This window comes from Gobio gobio (assembly GCF_949357685.1).
Source record: "Gobio gobio genome assembly, chromosome: 6".
Classification (NCBI taxonomy): domain Eukaryota; kingdom Metazoa; phylum Chordata; class Actinopteri; order Cypriniformes; family Gobionidae; genus Gobio; species Gobio gobio.
Window position 1 is genome coordinate 51,195,084 of NC_137102.1, and position 18,467 is coordinate 51,213,550.

The window sequence follows — 18,467 nt, forward strand, 5'->3', positions numbered from 1 at the left end:
TCTGAATTACTTTTTTCTTTACTAAGATTTTTTAGTTAATTTTAAGAGTAAACGCCCACATTTCTAAGAATTTTCTCAGAATTTTGTCACTAGGAGCTACTCTTTGCATTAAGATTCTTTATGAATACGGGCCCAGGGGCCTGTACCATGATGATAGTTTAACAAACTCAGGGTTACAGGATTATTTTCGAGTTGACAAAACCAATCTATTCAGGCTTTGTTGGTCCCATGATGCTGATCATCAGCTTTCTCTGTCAACTCAGGCTTTGATCCTGAGTTTAGCTGTGACATCAGTAGTGAACAGCCAATCACATGCTGTGGATCAGTGAAACTGAGATTCATTTCTCTCTTCTGCAGAATATTACATGATTGAAAAATATTAAGAATTTAAACAAATAGACAGGAAGAAAAGAGCTGTCTATGAAAGAGGACAACTTAAAGAAATATCTTATAACTTAGGTGTCAGTCTGACGCTGAAGCCAGGAATGGTTGATGTACTACATTCAGCAGACAAACATTTTAACCCAAAGCGATTTGAAATTTGAATGCAAGTTAGTCTATATCAATTACATGAACTCTTTTTTAGGAACTCAGTAGTTCAACTGTAATATCCACCTGAGATTAAATCAGGAATATGAAGCTTGTATATTAATGTAATGTAATAAGTATTTACTTTACAGTCACAGGTGAATCGAATAGATCATCTCCTAACAAGGCCACATATAAAGTCTGGATAGACTAAATGGTAAGCAAACAACCAGTTCTCATAATCAATGTGTTGGTAGCAGAAGAAATGGGAAGATCTGAGTGACTTTGACAAGGGCTTTGACTGGGTCAGAGTAGGCCATCTCTGAAACGTCAAGGCTTGTGTGTTGCTCCCGTTCAGAAGTGGTGAATTTACCAACAGTGGTCCAAAGAGGGACAAACCACAAATATATAGGCTATATACAGCTCTGAAAAAACAACAACAGAGATTTCTCAATGTTATGTGGTCCCTTAATTTTTTCCAGAGCTGTTTACACACCGATCAGGCATAACATTATGAACACAGACAGGTGAAGTGAATAACATCTCTTCATCACAGCCCCTGTTAGTGGTTGGGATATATTAGACAACGAGTGAACATTTTGTCCTCAAAGTTGATGCGTTTGTGTAAGAAAAACATTTAAAACTTTATAAAGTACATACTTTACTTACAAAAAAGTATAACTGGCGCGACGTATGATTTCGGATGTAGTAGTAAGCGTTTTGAACTGCAAGAGGTGTTAGACTTTCTTCATAAGTTGAATACGGAAGGCGGTCTGCTAGATATTTTACTTTATAAAGTTTTAAATATGGATATTTTTTCTCACAAAACCCCACACTCAAAAAAAATGTTGCTATATATAGCACTAAAAGTGGTTCTTTGGCTCCTAATCATAAACCTTTAATAAGAAGGATCTAAATCTAGAAAAATAATAAGATGATGTATATCAGCATATTACACATACACAACACTAATCAAAGAAATGGATTAGCTACATTTAAATAAGTCTGAGAAATACTCACCAGTTGCATGTGGCATCAAAACGAAGAAGTTGAGAATAGCTGATTTCTTGCTCCAACATGTATAAAGCATTTGTGGTTTAGGGGCGTGAGAGTGGGAGAGTTTTCTATGCAAATAAAGTTGACTGGTAAAGTTGGATTTGTCTGAGCAGGTCTGGGTACGCTATCAGGAATCAGTCATCTTTATTTGAAACAGAAAACAAATCGTTTTTTTTTACTTGTAGCATTTTTTTTTTTTTTTTTACCAAAATACTGACAGTCATCGCCGGAAAACAGTGTGTGAGGGCCATCTGCTGGCAGATGCTTGGATCTACATTTACACAAACTGATAATAACAGCTTTCGCTTTCTCAACCCAGAACAAGGAAACGCTTCGGTATCAGATGAAGTGCAACTTAAGGACTTGTCCATTTGCGTACATGCAGTGTAAAGTTGAAAGTAGATACAGCTGTCTTTGTTATGCTTTGTCAGCTATCATGTTGTAGGCTAATAGTTGTTATGCTTATTGCAACACAGATGTTTTGGTTCTTATCAAAAGGTGAGTCGCACCTTACAAACACACCTGTTGTGCACACGTCTCAAGAGTGAAAACACCTCTCAGTTGAGAGAAACTGAAACTTAAGTGTTGTTCAGTATCTCTGTGTATGTGGAGTAAAATGGCAGAAGCCAGTATTTTGTGGGCTCAGGATCAGTTCAGCTGTTCGATCTGTCTGGATCTCCTGAAGGATCCAGTGACCATCCCCTGTGGACACAGTTACTGTATGAGCTGCATTACAGACTACTGGAATAAAGATGACCAGAAGAGAGTTTACAGCTGCCCTCAGTGCAGACAGACCTTCACTCCAAGACCTGCTTTAAACAAGAATGTGGTGTTTGCTGAAATGGTGGAGAAACTAAAGGAGACAAAAATCCAAACTGCTCGTCCTGCTCTCAGTTACGCTGGACCTGGAGATGTGGAGTGTGACGTCTGTATGGAAAAGAAACAGAAAGCTGTCAAGTCCTGTCTGGTGTGTTTAAACTCTTACTGTCAAAGTCACCTTGAACAACATGACAGTTTCTTTAAAGATAAGAGACATAATTTGATTAATGCCACTGGACAAATCCAGGAGATGATCTGCTCTCAACATGACAGACTTCTGGAGGTTTACTGCCACACTGACCAGAAGTGTATTTGTTGGATGTGTATGATGGACGAACACAAAAATCATCACACTATTTCAGCTAAAGCAGAGAGGGCCGAGAAACAGGTAAGAGAAGCACATAAACGAATGTTCATGATGCAGTACAAGTAAGAGCTTACAGAAAAATGCACGTCATATGAAGAGGAACAGTTCGGCAGAAAAAGCAGCAAAAACTTCAACGTACAGATTAAAGATGATCTGAAAATCTCTGGTAGAGCTGTAAAAGCATTAGTTTACACAAAAATGTGTTTATAACCTAATTCTATTAATCCTTAACTTCAAAAAGTATCAAAACGGTGGTCAATACAATCAATATATGTGCTGTGCCACAATCTTCTTGAGTCAGATGGTTTGTGTGTACAAAAAAAGGAGAAAAAGATTATAAGTAATTCATAACTTAATATCACACAGTTATTGTATGACATCAGGAGATTTTGTGTAATTTTGGGCAGAGAAATCACCATGGATTTCGTCCCTTTCACTTTATTATACGAAAAATAATTTCTAGGACATTTTTCAAAACATTTTGTGAAATAAAGTCATATAGGTTTGAAAGTAAATAATGACCAAATTTTCATTTTGGGTGAACTATTCCTCCAAGGAGGATTGCTGATGTTTACTGTTATCTGTTACAGAAACTCTTGGGTGACATTCAAAGAAAGTTCCAGAAGAGAATCCGGAAAAGAAAGAAGGAGCTTCAGGAGCTGAAAGAGGCTGTGAAGACACATACAGTAAGTTATAAGTTTTAATGAGACATGTTTCCAGTTCTGTCAGGACTTCAGTTATCATTACATCATTGAGGCCCAGTGCTGGGACACTTTCCAGTCCCACTGAAGCCCATGAGTGAACGTTTGATTGTGTGTGTGTCCTAACAGCGCTCTGCACAGGCGGCAGTGGAGGACAGTGAGAGGATCTTTACTGAACTGATCCGCTCTATTGAGAAAAGCCGATCTGAGGTGACACAGATGATCAGAGATCGAGAAAAGGTTGTAGTGAGTCGAGCTGAAGAACTGTTGAAGCAACTGGAGCAGGAGATTCATGATCTGAGGAGGAGAGACGCTGAGATGAAGAAGCTTTCACACACAGACAATCACATACATTTCCTACAGGTAACCACACCAGCACCTGCTCTTTTTCTTCCTTGAGAGAAATTGTAAATTATTTTTTACAATAAATGATAAATAATTTATTGTAAAAAAAAGAAATGTTGATATATATATATATATATATATATATATACCGATCAGGCATAACATTATGACAGGTGAAGTGAACAACACTGATTATCTCTTCATCACGGCACCTGTTAGTGGGTGGGATATATTAAGCAGCAAGTGAACAGTTTATCCTCAAAGTCGGTGTGTTAGAAGCAGGAAAAAGTGTAAGGATTTGACTGAGCTTGACAAGGGCTAAATTACGATGGCTAGACGACTGGGTCAGAGCAACTCCAAACTGCACAGTGCATTGCAGTTTGTTGCGTATGGGGCTGCGTAGCCGCAGACCAGTAAGAGTGCCCATGCTGACCCCTGTCCACCGCCGAAATAAAGTGGCAACAGTGGGCACGTAAGCATGAGAACTTGACCACGACGCAATGGAATAAGGTGGCTTGGTCTGATGAATCACGTTTTCTTTTACATCACGTGGATGGTCGGGTGCGTGTGCGTCGGTTACATGTGCCATCCATCTTAATTTGACACGTTTCAACTACCTAAGCGGACCATGTACACCCTTTCATGGAAACGGTATTCCCTGGTGGCTGTGGTGTCTTTTAGTAGGATAATGTGCCTCGCCACAAAGCAAACCGGTTCAGGAATGGTTTGAGGAGCACAACAACGAGTTTGAGGTGTTGACTTGGCCTCCAAATTCCCCAGGTCTCAATCCAATCAAGCATCTGTGGGATATATAAAGGCCCCACCTCACAACTTGCAGGACTTAAAGGATTTGCTGCTAACATCTTGGTGCCAGATACCACAGCACACCTTCAGGGGTCTAGTGGAGTCCATGCCTCGACGGGTCAGGGCTTGTTTTTGCAGCAAAATGGGGACCAACACAATATTAGGAAGGTGGTCATAATATTATGCCTGATCGGTGTATCATGGCCATACAGGCTAATGTACTGTACTTAATGGAGACACTACAGGTGAATACAGTAAAATTTGTTTCTAATAACATCATCACAATCGCCATACTGTTATGCAAATAAGGCGTCGCAGGCACTACGCTATTTTCAGCCCGACGTAGTTATTATTTTCACGTCCTGTGCAACGTTGTTTAAATAGCAAATGTATTTGCGCCCATTTGTGCGCCTATGGGCGTGCTTGTCTGAAACGAGTTGTGTTCAGGCACATTGTTGGCGTGTTGCTATTTGGAGGCAACTGAAAACGATTGAAAACTGAAACCTGGTCTAAAGTCAATGGGCCCTATTTTAACGATCTAAGTGCATAGTCTAAAGCGCATGGCGCAAGTGCACTTAGGGCACTTAGTACTGTGTCCGAATTCACTTTTGCTAGTTTAACGACAGGGAAAAATGGTCGCCGTGTCCGCTGCATGGTCTAAAAGAGTTGTCCCTACTCTCTTAATGAGTCATGGGTGTGTTTTGGCCGTAACATGCAATAAACCAAACAGAGTCTCATCTCCCATTCCCTTTAAAAGCCATTTGCGCTTGGACTACGGTGGATTCGCTATTTACATGGCGGAATTTGTTAAAACGTGAACTTGATGATATTATTGCAGGGAGGTCATTAGGTTTCAACCAACTAAAACATAACCTTTAAGACCCTAAACTGAAGCATAATTAGCTTTGACAGGAGGTGTGTTGTGTAGCCTATGTAATGAACTTTCTGAACAGAACAACCGTCAGCCTCTCATCTAAACAATTTGAATAAGTTCCTGAACACTGGAACGCTTTACTTACTAATTTCTGTTTTGATTTGTCCCTTTGTAGAGTTTCCAGTCTCTCTCTGTTCTTCCTGCATCCACAGACAGCATCAATGTCAGTTCTCTTCTCTCTTATGAAGATATAGGAAAATCTGTGTCTCTGCTAAGAGGGAAACTTGAGGACCTCTGCAATGAGGAGACACAAAATATGTCTGGTAGAGGTAAAGTACTAGGAATTTGTTCACTTGATGTGTCATATAATAATTACAAAACCAATACAGAGAGAGGATTACTGATTTAATATTGTGTTTACATGTGAATTACACTGTATATGTCTTTTGGTTTCATTAGTGACATACATTGAGATTGTTACCACCACTGAACCCAGGTCCAGAGATGAGTTCTTGCAATGTAAGTGCTACTAACAAAAAGCAAACACAAACTGTTAGACATTTATGAATTCTCAAGAAGTATAAATCAGTTGTTAGTCTGAATTCTAACATGTTTTTGTATTTGTTATTATCTGCACCTAATTTTCTAGCTTTACAATAGACTATTTAAAGGCCACACAACACCCCATTTTTTTTTGCCCCATTAGATTCAAACACTGCCCATAAATACCTCCGTCTGTCTGAAGACAACAGAGTGGCTACTTTTATTGGGGCTGACCAACAGTACCCTGTTCATCCGGACAGATTTCATGATTTTTCTCAGGTGTTGTGTAGAGAGAGTGTGTGTGGACGCTGTTACTGGGAGGTCGAGTGGAGTGGGACAGCTGGGGTGGGTATATCATTGTCACATAAGAGCATCAGCAGGAAAGGAAATGGTGATAATTCTGTCTTTGGATTTAATGATCACTCCTGGAGATTGTCCTGCTCTGACTCTAGGTATGCATTCAGACACAATAAGAAAGAAACTAAACTCCCTATACCATCCTGCTCCTCTAGAATAGGAGTGTATGTGGATCACAGTGCAGGGATTCTGTCCTTCTACAGCGTCTCTGACACAATGACCCTCATCCACAGTGTCCATACCACATTCACAAAGCCGCTCTATCCAGGGTTTGGGATCAATTTAGGATCAACACTGAAACTGTCATCTTAAGAGATTCTGTCATATTACTGGTTTAATCATGATAAAAGGGATGGGTATATGTTGTGAGCAGTGTCCTCTCTCCCATCATTCAAGGTATCGATCCCAAGTACGGTTGAATCCGGACACTGATTTACCACAAACTAAATCTGCATGTGTCTGAAATAAATAAATAAATAAACTGCTCTATAAAGCTCTATGGATCTATTGAAGGGTTCAGTTAACATCCCATGTGAACACGCCCATTATAGACTACTGTAGACCCTCAATTTTACATTATTATTATTATTAATAATGTATTATAAATGGATTGCTTTGCTGCTAGTATTCACACCTATATGTACTTCAAATCACTGAACTCTTAATTTTTAAATATCTGCAATTAACTCAACTGTCTTATGAATTTGTTAAATAAAATTTAAATGACTGCTTACAATAGACCTTGAAAATATTACTGTATTTTACAGAAGGCTTTGATGAGATTTGCAGACTTGCAAAATTACTTTGATACTAAGTTTTCATTAAAACGTTATTTTATAAATGCAGAGGTGGACAGTAACTAAGTACATTTACTTGAGTACTGTACTTAAGTACACTTTTTGAGTATCTGTACTTTACTGGAGTATTATTTTTTAGGGATACTTTTACTTTAACTTCACTACATTTGAAAGACAAATATCGTACTTTTTACTCCACTACATTTCTGTCAAGGTCCTCAAACTCGAAAGTCATTTTTGTAGCAGCTTTAAAGGGTTAGTTCACCCAAAAATGAAAATTCTGTCATTAATTACTTACCCTCATGTCGTTCGACACCCGTAAGACCTCCGTTCATCTTCGGAACAGAAATGAAGATATTTTAGTTGAAATCTGATGGCTCTGAAAGGCCTCCATTGGCACAATGGCACTTTACACTCTCAAGACCCTTAAAAGGTACTAAAGACGTCGTTACAAAGTCCATCTCACTACAGTGGTTCTAAAATAACTTTATGAATCGGCGAGAATAGTTTTTGTGCGCAAAAAAACCCCTAAATAACGAATTTATCATGATGACCGATTTCAAAACAAGGCATCATGAAGCTTCGAAGCGTTATGAATCAGTGAGCCGAATGATGATTCGGATCGCGTGTCAAACCGCCAAACTGCTGAAATTTGGCGATTCAAACTGCTGAATCGACTCTTTGATTCATAACGCTTCGAAGCTTCATGATGCCTTGTTTTGAAATCGTCATCACTATGTAAGTCGTTATTTAGGGTTTTTTTGCACACAAAAACTATTCTCACCGATTCATAGTTATTTTAGAACCACGTAGTGAGATGGACTTTGTAACGACGTCTTTAGTACCTTTTAAGGAGGCCTTTCAGAGACATCAGATTTCAACTAAAATATCTTAATTTCTGTTCCGAAGATGAACGGAGGTCTTACGGGTGTCGAACGACATGAGGGTAAGTTATTAATGACAGAATTTTCATTTTTGGGTGAACTAATCCTTTAAAAGTCAGTGGATTAATTTTTTCTTCTTTAAAAGTTTTTTTTTTTTTGCAGACAGCCTATCAGTAATAACTCTTGTATAGGGTCATGTGAAGTTTCCCAACATTTTTTTTAACACTGATCAGTTTACAGCAAAATGGAAGGAGACGGTTCCTTAGCACAGTGTGTGCACCCATGGCTAAAAAGTATGCTTCAGTTTTCTCAAAAGATTAAAGATTAGTTTAGTTGGCATACACTTTGATGCATGTCTCATAAAATGTTAAAAAATTTAAATGTCTGGGAGAAAGAGAAGAGTAAACAGTTGGGAGAATATTGGATGTGTATCAGTGTATAGGGTCCATGCATTCAGCCTTAAAGTGACAGCAGTTTTGTAAAGAGCTTTGTAACTTTTATACAAGAAATTGAACATTTCAATACTTGTATAAAAGTTACAACGCTCTATACAAATGTAAAGAAATGAGTTTAAGGTAGTCGTATGCTAGCATGTCGGATGGAGCATCACTGACTGGCTTAAACCACCTTGACATTGTGCATTTATACAACAATGCAACAATAATAAAATAATGCATTGACATAAAAAAGGAAATGTACTTTTGATACTTAAGTACTTTTAAAAACAAATACTTCTGTACTTTTACTTAAGTAAAAATCTGTTTTTAGAACTAACGGAGTAATATTTGACCAGTAGCTTTTACTTTTACTCAATAGAGTTGTGTACTTTGTCCACCTCTGTTAAATGTAGCACCAAAACGTTGCACAATGACGCAATAAAGTTTGCATGGTGATACAATAAAGCTAAAAAAAAATAAGCCTGATGTAGGCTACATAACTAATGATAAAAATAAGAATAAACACTTAAGGCCTAATAAAAATGTCAACACATTTGATGAATGTTGTAGGCTGTTTTTTTTGTTTGTTTAAAAAAAGAAAGATAAGATCATGAAGTTAGCCACAGTTAAATGGATCACAATTAACAATTTAGTTGTTTTAATGTATGGTTTTATATTCTATTACTACAATACTGACATTTCTTGAATACTGGCTTAACTACAGGCATTGAAAAACACTGCGTTTGAGCGCCATCTATTGTTCCATTCTGGCTATGTATTTTCACAAACTGGTGATACTTTTAATTTCTCAAACGCAGAACCAGGGTACGCTTCGGTATCAGATTGTTAGAAACCCACGGATTTATTGTGGGCTTTATATAATTTTGTATGCAGAGGAAAATTGGAAGTGAATATTCAAGGGGCTCGGGGTTCAGTTGTTTATGGATCAGCAAAATCTCGTAGGCTACTGTATTAAGTAGTTGCTACATAATTAGCCCTTAATAGTTATGCTAATTGAAACGCAATTGTATAATCTCAGAGAAGCCTAAAACTCCCGTGTATGTTCTTTATTATGATCTAAACACACCTGTTTTGCACACGTCTCGATAACACTTCTCAGTTGAGAGAAATCGAAACTCATGCTGTTCAGCTGTTGACTAGCTGTAGCCTTTGTTTGTGTTCGTGCAGTGAAATGGCAGAAGATCAGTTCTGCTGTTCGATCTGTCTGGATCTACTGAAGGATCCAGTGACCATCCCCTGTGGACACAGCTACTGTATGAGCTGCATTACAGACTACTGGAATAAAGAAGATCAGGAGAGAGATTACAGCTGCCCTCAGTGCAGACAGACCTTCACCCCAAGACCTGCTTTAAACAAGAATGTGATGCTGGCTGAAATGGTGGAAAATCAGAAGCAGACAAAAGTACGAAGAGCTCGCCCTGCTCTCGGTTACGCTGGACCTGGAGATGTGGAGTGCGACTTCTGTACTGGAAAGAAACGCAAAGCTGTGAAGTCTTGTCGGACGTGTCTGGAGTCTTACTGTCAAAATCACTTTAAGTGTCATGAACAATCACCTTTAAGGAAACGACACAAAGTGACCGACGCCACTGGACGAATCCATGAGATTATCTGCTCTAAACATGACAGACCGCTGGAGGTTTTTTGTCGCACTGACCAGCGATGTATTTGTTTGATGTGTATGATGGATGAACACAAAAATCACGATACTGCTCCAGCTGAAGCAGAGAGGACAGAGAAACAGGTATGAGCTGAACATCTATAAAACGTGTGTTTGCTGTTACATAAACCCAATAGCCTACATCTCACTTGCTGTCATTAAATTGCAGTATATCAGTATTTGTATCATGGGGTCATTCCATGTCAACTCAACCAGATGTTCCCAGCTCAAATTTTTTATTTTGTTAATATTTTTGTTTTCTGACATACATAAATAGTAATGAAAGCCAAATATTAAATGCCACAGATGTATTGCCTATATTTACTGAGTAATCCACTGTGTTGTAGAGGGACAATTTTCACCTGTGATTTGGAGCCAAATTAGAGGGGTGTAAAAATGACTTTAGAAAGATGGCAGCATCATTATTTTATTGGTAGGTCTATTAGTTAAATCTGTTGACTTTAGCAGTCTTTGTTGCATTATATGCCAATGGTGACGGTTTAACAATGGCAAAAAGCACTTGTGTTTACATGCACAAGTGCAAGTTTACATGCCTGCCTTGGCTCCAAATCTCAGGTGAAAATTGTAATTTTTACCACCCTCTACAAAACAGTGGATTACTCAGTAAATATACATCTGTGACATTTAATATTTTGGCTTTTATTTATGTTTGTCTTTGTACAGCACAAAACCACAAAACCAGGCAAAAAAACATGACACAGGAAACCAGACAGAGAGCGCTCAGAAATGCAGTGTGACACAGGGCTTACAGTTTATCATGAGTCTCTGTCTTCAAGTCCAAGACTAGTCAGTTGTTCACAAGTCCAAATCAAGTAATTTTTTTTTGTCACAGACTTGAGTTTCAATCTCTGTTAGTAGCCTATAGTATTTTATTAGCACTTTAGTTCCTTATAGAAACTGAAGTCTTCAAACGTTAACAATTACTTGTTCATCCTCTCAGAAACGGGTTGGAGAAACTGTAATAATATTACAGAAGAGAATTCTAGAGAGGCAAACAAAGCTCCAGGAGCTCAGAGAATCTGTGCAGACTCACAAGGTGAGCTTTGAAAAGAGGAGAAAAATAACTGTCAGATTGAACGGACTGATTCTAGTAATTCTCTGTGTGTGTGTCCTAACAGCGCTCTGCACAGGCGACAGTGGAGGACAGTGAGAAGATCTTTACTAAACTGATCCGCTCCATTAAGAGAAGCCGATCTGAGGTGACACAGATGATCAGAGATCAGGAAAAGGCTGAAGTGAGTCGAGTTGAAGAACGACTTGAGCGACTGGAACAGGAGATTGAAGATCTGAGGAGGAGAGAAGCTGAGCTGGAGCAGCTTTCACACCTAGAGGATCACATCCATTTCCTACAGGTTTAGAATGATTTTATTATTACGGCTTATTTACTGACATTTGATTTGAGACCCAAATGAAGTTGACTGTTAAATGAAATTCTGATCAGTGTGAATGATGTCAAGGTTGTATTAGATCAGGTATTCCCAAACTTTTCTGTCAGCTGAACTTGTAACCTAAAATATTGGCTTGAATATTGAAGTTAGTATTTCAATAATTAAACATCATAATCACATGTTCATGGATGGTCACATGACATGCAGGTAAGCAAAAAAAAAGTTTCATCTTTACACTGTGATTCATATTTACCATATGTCTGTTTGTTTTTTGTATATGTAGAGTTTCCAGTCGGTTTCTGTCCCTCCTGCATCTACAGACAACACCACTGTCCATTCTGTCTTGACTTATGATGATGTGAGAAGATCTGTAGCTGAGTTAAGAAGTACATTTGAGAATTTCTGCAAAGAGGAGATGGGAAAGTTATCTGGTAAAGTACCAACTCATCTTATTAAAACACACTACTACAAAATGTACTTATAAACATTGTGTGGATGTCAATACAAATAATAATTATTAACAATGAATTATTGTTACCATAATAATAATTCATAAATACATATTATGGATACTTTTATCAGCACAAATCACACTTTAAATATCTTGTTTGTTTCTGTAGCGAAAAACATTGAAATCAGCATCACTGAACCCAGAACAAGGGAGGACTTCTTACACTGTAAGTGTAAAAGATAATAATACAAATAAAGCAAACACAGACCAATATACATACTTATAGGTGTAGTGTTTAATTCCTGTGTCACTATCAGCATCGAACAGAATTGCAGTGATCTGACATAGCAGCTTGAGTTTGAGGTTTGGATTATAGCTTCTCCAAAGAACGGCAGACGGGGAGTGTTTGACATTTTTTATGAAAACAGTCATTATTTTGCCATTCTGTCTCACTAGTGGCCAAAAAATACAATGTACATAGGCTTATAACTAAACTTCTAATCAAATAATTTAACTTGAAAACTTGTGGAATAGATCAGTGATATTGTTGCTACCTTTATATCTTTCATTGTTGCCTCACTTAATGTGTTTAATCTCCATCAGTTTCCCAGCAGTTTACTCTGGATTCAGAGTCAGCCCATAAAAACCTCCGTCTGTCTGAGGGGAACAGAGTGGCTACTTGCACTGCCACTATCCAAATGTATCCTGATCATCCGGACAGATTTGATGTGTGGCCTCAGGTGTTGTGTAAAGAGAGTGTGTGTGGACGCTGTTACTGGGAGGTGGAGTTAAGCGGGACTCGTGGTGTGGGAATGTCAGTGTCATATAAGACTATCAGCAAGAATGGCAGGGGTAATGAGTGTAAATTTGGAAGTAATGATCAGTCCTGGAGATTGTTTTGCTCTCCCTCTGGATACTTATTTAGTCACAATAACAAAAAATCTGATGAACTCCCTGTCGTCTCCAGCTCCTGTAGAATAGGAGTGTATGTGGATCACGGTGCAGGAATTCTGTCCTTCTACAGCGTCTCTGACACAATGACCCTCATCCACAGTGTCCAGACCATATTCACTCAGCCGCTCTATCCGGGGTTTGGCATAAATCAGGACTCATCAGTGAAACTGTGTCATCTAGAAGTATAGATGATACAGAACTTCTACAAATCATTACAATCATATCACTGTTAAGGCCCTATTTAAACAATCTGATCGCATGGTCTAAAGCACACGGCGCAGGTGCACTTAGAGCGTGTCCGAATCCACTTTTGCTAGTTTAATGACTGGAAAACCGGTCAGCGCGGCAGGCGCATGGTCTAAAAGGGTTGTCCCTCGTCTTTTAATGAGTCATGGGGCATTTTGGTAGTTACGTGCAATAAACCAGTCTCATCTCCCATTCCCTTTAAAAGCCAGTTGAGCTTGCACCATGGCGGATTCGTTATTTACATAGCGGAGCGGAATTTGCAAGCGGAAAGACTGAGCGCTTTTCCAGGGAGGAATCCTTTTATTTGTAATATTTCAAAATGTTTGTGTGTTGCTGCGCGTCCCTGTGTGTGTAATAAGCAGAGTGTACGCACATTGTGCACCCGCCTATAGGCACATATTACCGACACACTTTTTAAAAAACAATAAAAAATATTGTGCCCTTGACTTTAGACTAGTTTTCAGTTGGTCAATGGCGCAGTCGTTTTCAGTTGCCTCGAAAAAAACAAAAATGCGGCAACAACGCGCCTGAGCACACCCATGGGCGAACAGATGGGCGCGAGTGCATTGGATGTGAAAATGATAACTGCATCGGGCAGAAACTGGCAAAAAAAACACTTGTGACATTTCTCTGCCTTGATTTACAATTATTGTTTGTGTATCACATGTTGTTACGTTACCTGTGGATTCTCTGAGTTTTTTTTATTAAACACCTTTAGTTTTTAATTCATCTTTGTCTGATGTTCTCCTGTGGACCTTATTCCCTTCCTTCATGACAATATCCGTACCTGCTGTATCATTTTGCATTTTTATTTTAACATTAAATATCACAAGTAACTTAAGTCTCCATTTCACCTCAGCCTTATGAAAGATTTTACTTTCTGATATTACAATATTAAATATTACATGAACCGTTTTGATTTAGGGTATTTTTAACCTCTCAGTTTGAGTTTACACATTAATTCATAGTGATTTCAAGTATGACAATCTACAGTTCAGACCTCTTTGATATGATTGTGGTTTGTAAATTAAATAGAATGTGTCGTACTTTGATATTGTTGAAATGGTTGATATATTTATCAACCATATTTCATATATTTTAACCATATCAACCATTTTATCAACCATATTTAATATATTTTATTCAATTTTAATACTGATTCTTCTTACCGAAGAAGGGTACTGTGAGCGCCCTTGAGCAGCCAATGTTGACTTTGCAGTTTCACAAAATACGTTTCAGTTTCTTAAATGCAGAACCAGGAAAGTCAGGTAAAGAGTTGTTTTATTTCTATCTTTATGATGGAAAATCTGTTTGACTGTCTGTCTATCTCTCTTTCTAATCTTTTTAATTCTAAAGATTTTAAAGGGTTAGTTCACCCAAAAATGAAAATAAAGTAATTTATTACTCACCCTCATGCCGTTCCACACCCGTAGACCTCCATTCATCTTCGGAACACAAATTAAGATATTTTTGTTGAAATCTGAAGGCTCAGTGAGGCCTGCATAGCCAGCAATGTATTAGGCTACACTCTCAAGATCCATTATTGTACTAAAAACATATTTTAATCAGTTCTTATGAGTACAGTGGTATAATATTAATATTATAAAGCAAAGAGAATAATTTTTGTGCGGCAAAAAAATGAAATAACGACATATATAGTGATAACTGATTTCAAAACAATGCTTCATGAAGCTTTGGAGCGGAAATTAATCAGCGAGTCGAATCCTGATTTGGATCGCGTGTCAAACCGCCAAACTGCTGAAAGCGCGTGACTTTGGCGCTCCGAACCACTGAAGCTCTGAAGCTTCGTGAAGCAGTGTTTTGAAATCGGTTATCACTACATAAGTCGTTATTTAGTTTTCGGTTCGGAGCGCCAAAGTCACGTGATTTCAGCAGATTTCAACACAAATATCTTCATTTGTGTTCCGAAGATGAACGTGGGATTACGGGTGTGGAATGGCATGAGGGTGAGTAATAAATTACATTATTTGAATTTTTGGGTGAACTAACCCTTTAAGCACGGCCAAACAAGGCTGGGCTGTGTCCCTATTTACAAATCGCCCCTTATTCCATCATTCCATATTACTCGACCGCTAATATAGTTCACTTGAGGAAGTGAATGAATACGAGTAAGTGAATTCGGACACTGAGTGCGCCGGAAGGGATGCAGCTTTTGCTAGGCTTGCTGTTTAATAATCATTTAAAACTTAGCAAACTGGCAGCTCCTGTAGTAGACTAATGAAAGGATTTATCTTGAACTCTGTCATGGAATCTAGAATGTAAACCTTTAGGCCTACTAAATAATTTAATATATCAATTAAAAAGGAATTTGTGCCAGCACTGACAGGCTATCGTGGATGAATTTAAACAATAACGTTTTACATTGAGAGAGCATGCTACTCCCCCTGTAAAATATTGAATGTCCAATAAAATAAGAGAGGTAGGCCTACACTTTATATAGATGTGCCGAACGAAGCTTCTGAAGCAGTGAGGCTTTTACAACAAGCTGCGTTAATGCTTCGAAGCTTTTGACACAGTGCTCAACTTTGCCATATGGTGGTCAATAAAAATTCCTACACCAACTGTGTGAGCTTTAGAAAATATTCGTTCACACAGAACAGATGTGACTGTAATGACTATTGGCTTGATATTTACTGGCCAAAGCATAGATAGGGGTAGGCCTACACTTTATGGTCCTCACCAGTGTTGCCAACTCTCGCAAGACAAATAAGCAACCGCAGCTTCAAAAACAAGCCCGATATTATTATATTTTATATTATCATCAATATTATTTATAATAAATATTTTTTTTATCAATAAATGAGCCTGCACCATATTAAACTGAAACCTCTCAGAGTTTAAAAAACAAAAACAGATGTGATTTTACAAAAATCATCAAATTGCAATAAAGCACATGCAATATCCTCCGATCAGCTGTGAACAGAAGAGGTATGGAGAAAAAAAAGAAAAGAAAAAAGTGACATGAAGGCCAATTATGGTAACAGTCGAAATTAGTGCACACATATTAGGGGCAGTGAGTAGTGAACACACACACAACAAACCTTGAAAAAGATAAGCCCTACATCTCAATGTGCTCACTATCTGCACTAAATAGTATTGAAAATGACTGTCATATACTATTTAGGATGGATAGTATGCACATTGGGACACAGGCAAGCACTAAGGGAGCGCTGCAATAGAGCCACATATTTATAATAAAATAAATTCGAACCATACCTACTGTTAGGCTATTAATTAGTAGGCCTACTTGTTTTTTATAATAGCCTGTCATTTTAAATACATTACAAAAATATTTTTAAAATGAAATTAGGTGCCTCTCCTCCCTGTTTCTTCTCCATCTCTGTACATCTCTGCTGGTGGCATTGTTTGTAAAAATGTATACGTCTATTTAAGTCTTCTATCATTACGTGCATTTATAATGTCACATACCTGCACGTGGAACGTCTCGGTTACGGATGTTACCCTCAGGGAACGGAGACGTAACGTTAGTGACTAACAAATGGGGGTTTCGCTTAACCTATCATCTTCGAGAATTCAACAGCGCCCAATGGCAGTACTAATGCCATGGGTATGCGAAATTTGCATACGTAACTCCGCCCCACCGTGTGGGAATATAAGGAAGTACCTGGCAATATCGCATTACGTTGTCCTGCTGAGGAGCCAAGACTGAACTCCCGGTCGTTCCAGCAGCACAGCGGAGTATGCCCCGGTAGCCACCACCTGAGGTGGTAGGGTACTCAAACCTGCCACGTCCCGTCCAGGAGCCACACGTGGAGGTTCCAAAGAGCGGGACGCGGGTGCCAGAAGGTGCCCCGTCTCTGAGTAAGGAGGTCCTTCCTCAGAGGGATAGGCCAGGGAGGGGCTGTTGCAAGGAGTAAGAGTTCTGAAAACCAGGTCTGGCCGTGCCAGTATGGGGTGACCAACATGACCTGCTCCTTGTCCTCCCTGATCTTGCATAAAACTCGTGCGAGAAGGCTCACTGGGGGGAACGCATATTTGCGTAGGCCCTGCGGCCAGCTGTGCGCCAGTGCATCCCTCGGACAGGGAATAGAACAGGCTGCAGTGGGAAGAGTCGCGGGAGGCAAACAGATCTATCTGTGCGTCGCCAAACTGTTCCCAAATCAGCTGGACCATCTGGGGATGGAGTCGCCATTCTCCCGGAAGAAGCTGAAACCGTGAGTGCTCGTCGGCTGCACGTTCAGTTCTCCCGGAATATGGACCGCACGAAGGGACCTCAGATGCTTCTGACTCCATAGAACGAGATGGCGGGCGAGTTGAGACATACGGCGGGAGCGTAGAGCGTAGCTGCTTGTCCATTGCACATGGCACCCCAGCCCGTGGTAGAGGCATCTGTCAATACGACAACATGCCTGGAAACTCGTTCTAAGGGCACACCGGCCCGTAGAAAACTGTGGTTCGACCACGGGCTGAGCGTCTGCAAGCAGGCCTGAGTCACTTGGATCCGGAGCGTGCCAGACTGCCATGCCCATCTCGGGACTCGATCGTGAAGCCAGTGCTGAAGCGGTCTCATATGAAGCAATCTGAGCGGCGTTACCGTGGCTGCAGATGCCATATGCCCCAGGAGCCTCTGAAATAACTTCAGTGGAACCGCACTCTTGCTCTCGATTTGACGGAGGTAAGTCAGCAGTGACTGTGCGCGCTCGCTCGAAAGCTGCGCGTACATGGCGACCGAGTCGATGTCCATACCGAGAAAAGAGATCCTCTGCGCTGCGCAGAGTTTGCTCTTCTCCCAGTTGACCCGAAGGCCCAGACGGGCTAAGTGTTGGAGCACTAAATCTCTGTGTTCGCACACCTGAGCTTGAGAGTGGCCCAGTTTGAGCCAGTCATCGAGGTAATTCAGGATGCGAACCCCGTGCTGCCTGAGTGGTGCAAGGGCTGCCTCGACAATCTTGGTAAAGACGCGAGGGGACAGAGATAGCCCGAATGGGAGGACTGCGTACTGATATGCCCGCCCCTCGAAAGCAAACCGTAGGAACGGCCTGTGTCGAGGAAGGATGGAGACATGGAAGTAGGCGTCCTTCAGGTCGATCACTGCAAACCAATCGGCTGGACGAACGCATTCGAAAAGGCGTTTCGCTGTCAACATCCTGAACGGAAGCCTGTGAAGGGATCGGTTCAGGACGCGCAGGTCCAGGATCGGTCGTAACCCACCGGTTATCTTGGGTACAATGAAGT

The 18,467-nt window shown here is 39.8% G+C and overlaps 2 protein-coding genes across 3 annotated transcripts; both read left to right on the forward strand.

The window, feature by feature from the left end:
* Positions 1-1,681: 1,681 nt before the first annotated feature.
* LOC307128241 (tripartite motif-containing protein 16-like) lies at positions 1,682-9,789 on the forward strand. 2 transcript variants are annotated; one of them, XM_079819944.1, is made up of 6 exons: positions 1,682-2,791; positions 3,361-3,456; positions 3,601-3,834; positions 5,670-5,823; positions 5,954-6,013; positions 6,201-7,128. In XM_079819944.1, exons 1-6 carry the CDS (start codon positions 2,189-2,191, stop codon positions 6,704-6,706), a joined length of 1,653 nt encoding a protein of 550 aa, XP_079676070.1. In that variant the 5' UTR covers positions 1,682-2,188; the 3' UTR covers positions 6,707-7,128. The 2 variants fall into 2 exon arrangements, with proteins under 2 accessions (XP_079676070.1, XP_079676071.1); XM_079819945.1 differs by lacking the exon at positions 6,201-7,128 and adding an exon at positions 9,701-9,789 and having other exon boundaries at positions 1,902-2,791.
* On the forward strand, positions 9,271-14,083 carry LOC307128239 (tripartite motif-containing protein 16-like). Its single transcript, XM_079819943.1, has 6 exons — positions 9,271-10,274; positions 11,152-11,247; positions 11,330-11,563; positions 11,883-12,030; positions 12,220-12,276; positions 12,654-14,083. Exons 1-6 carry the CDS (start codon positions 9,705-9,707, stop codon positions 13,190-13,192), a joined length of 1,644 nt encoding a protein of 547 aa, XP_079676069.1. The 5' UTR covers positions 9,271-9,704; the 3' UTR covers positions 13,193-14,083.
* The last annotated feature ends 4,384 nt before the right edge of the window (positions 14,084-18,467 follow it).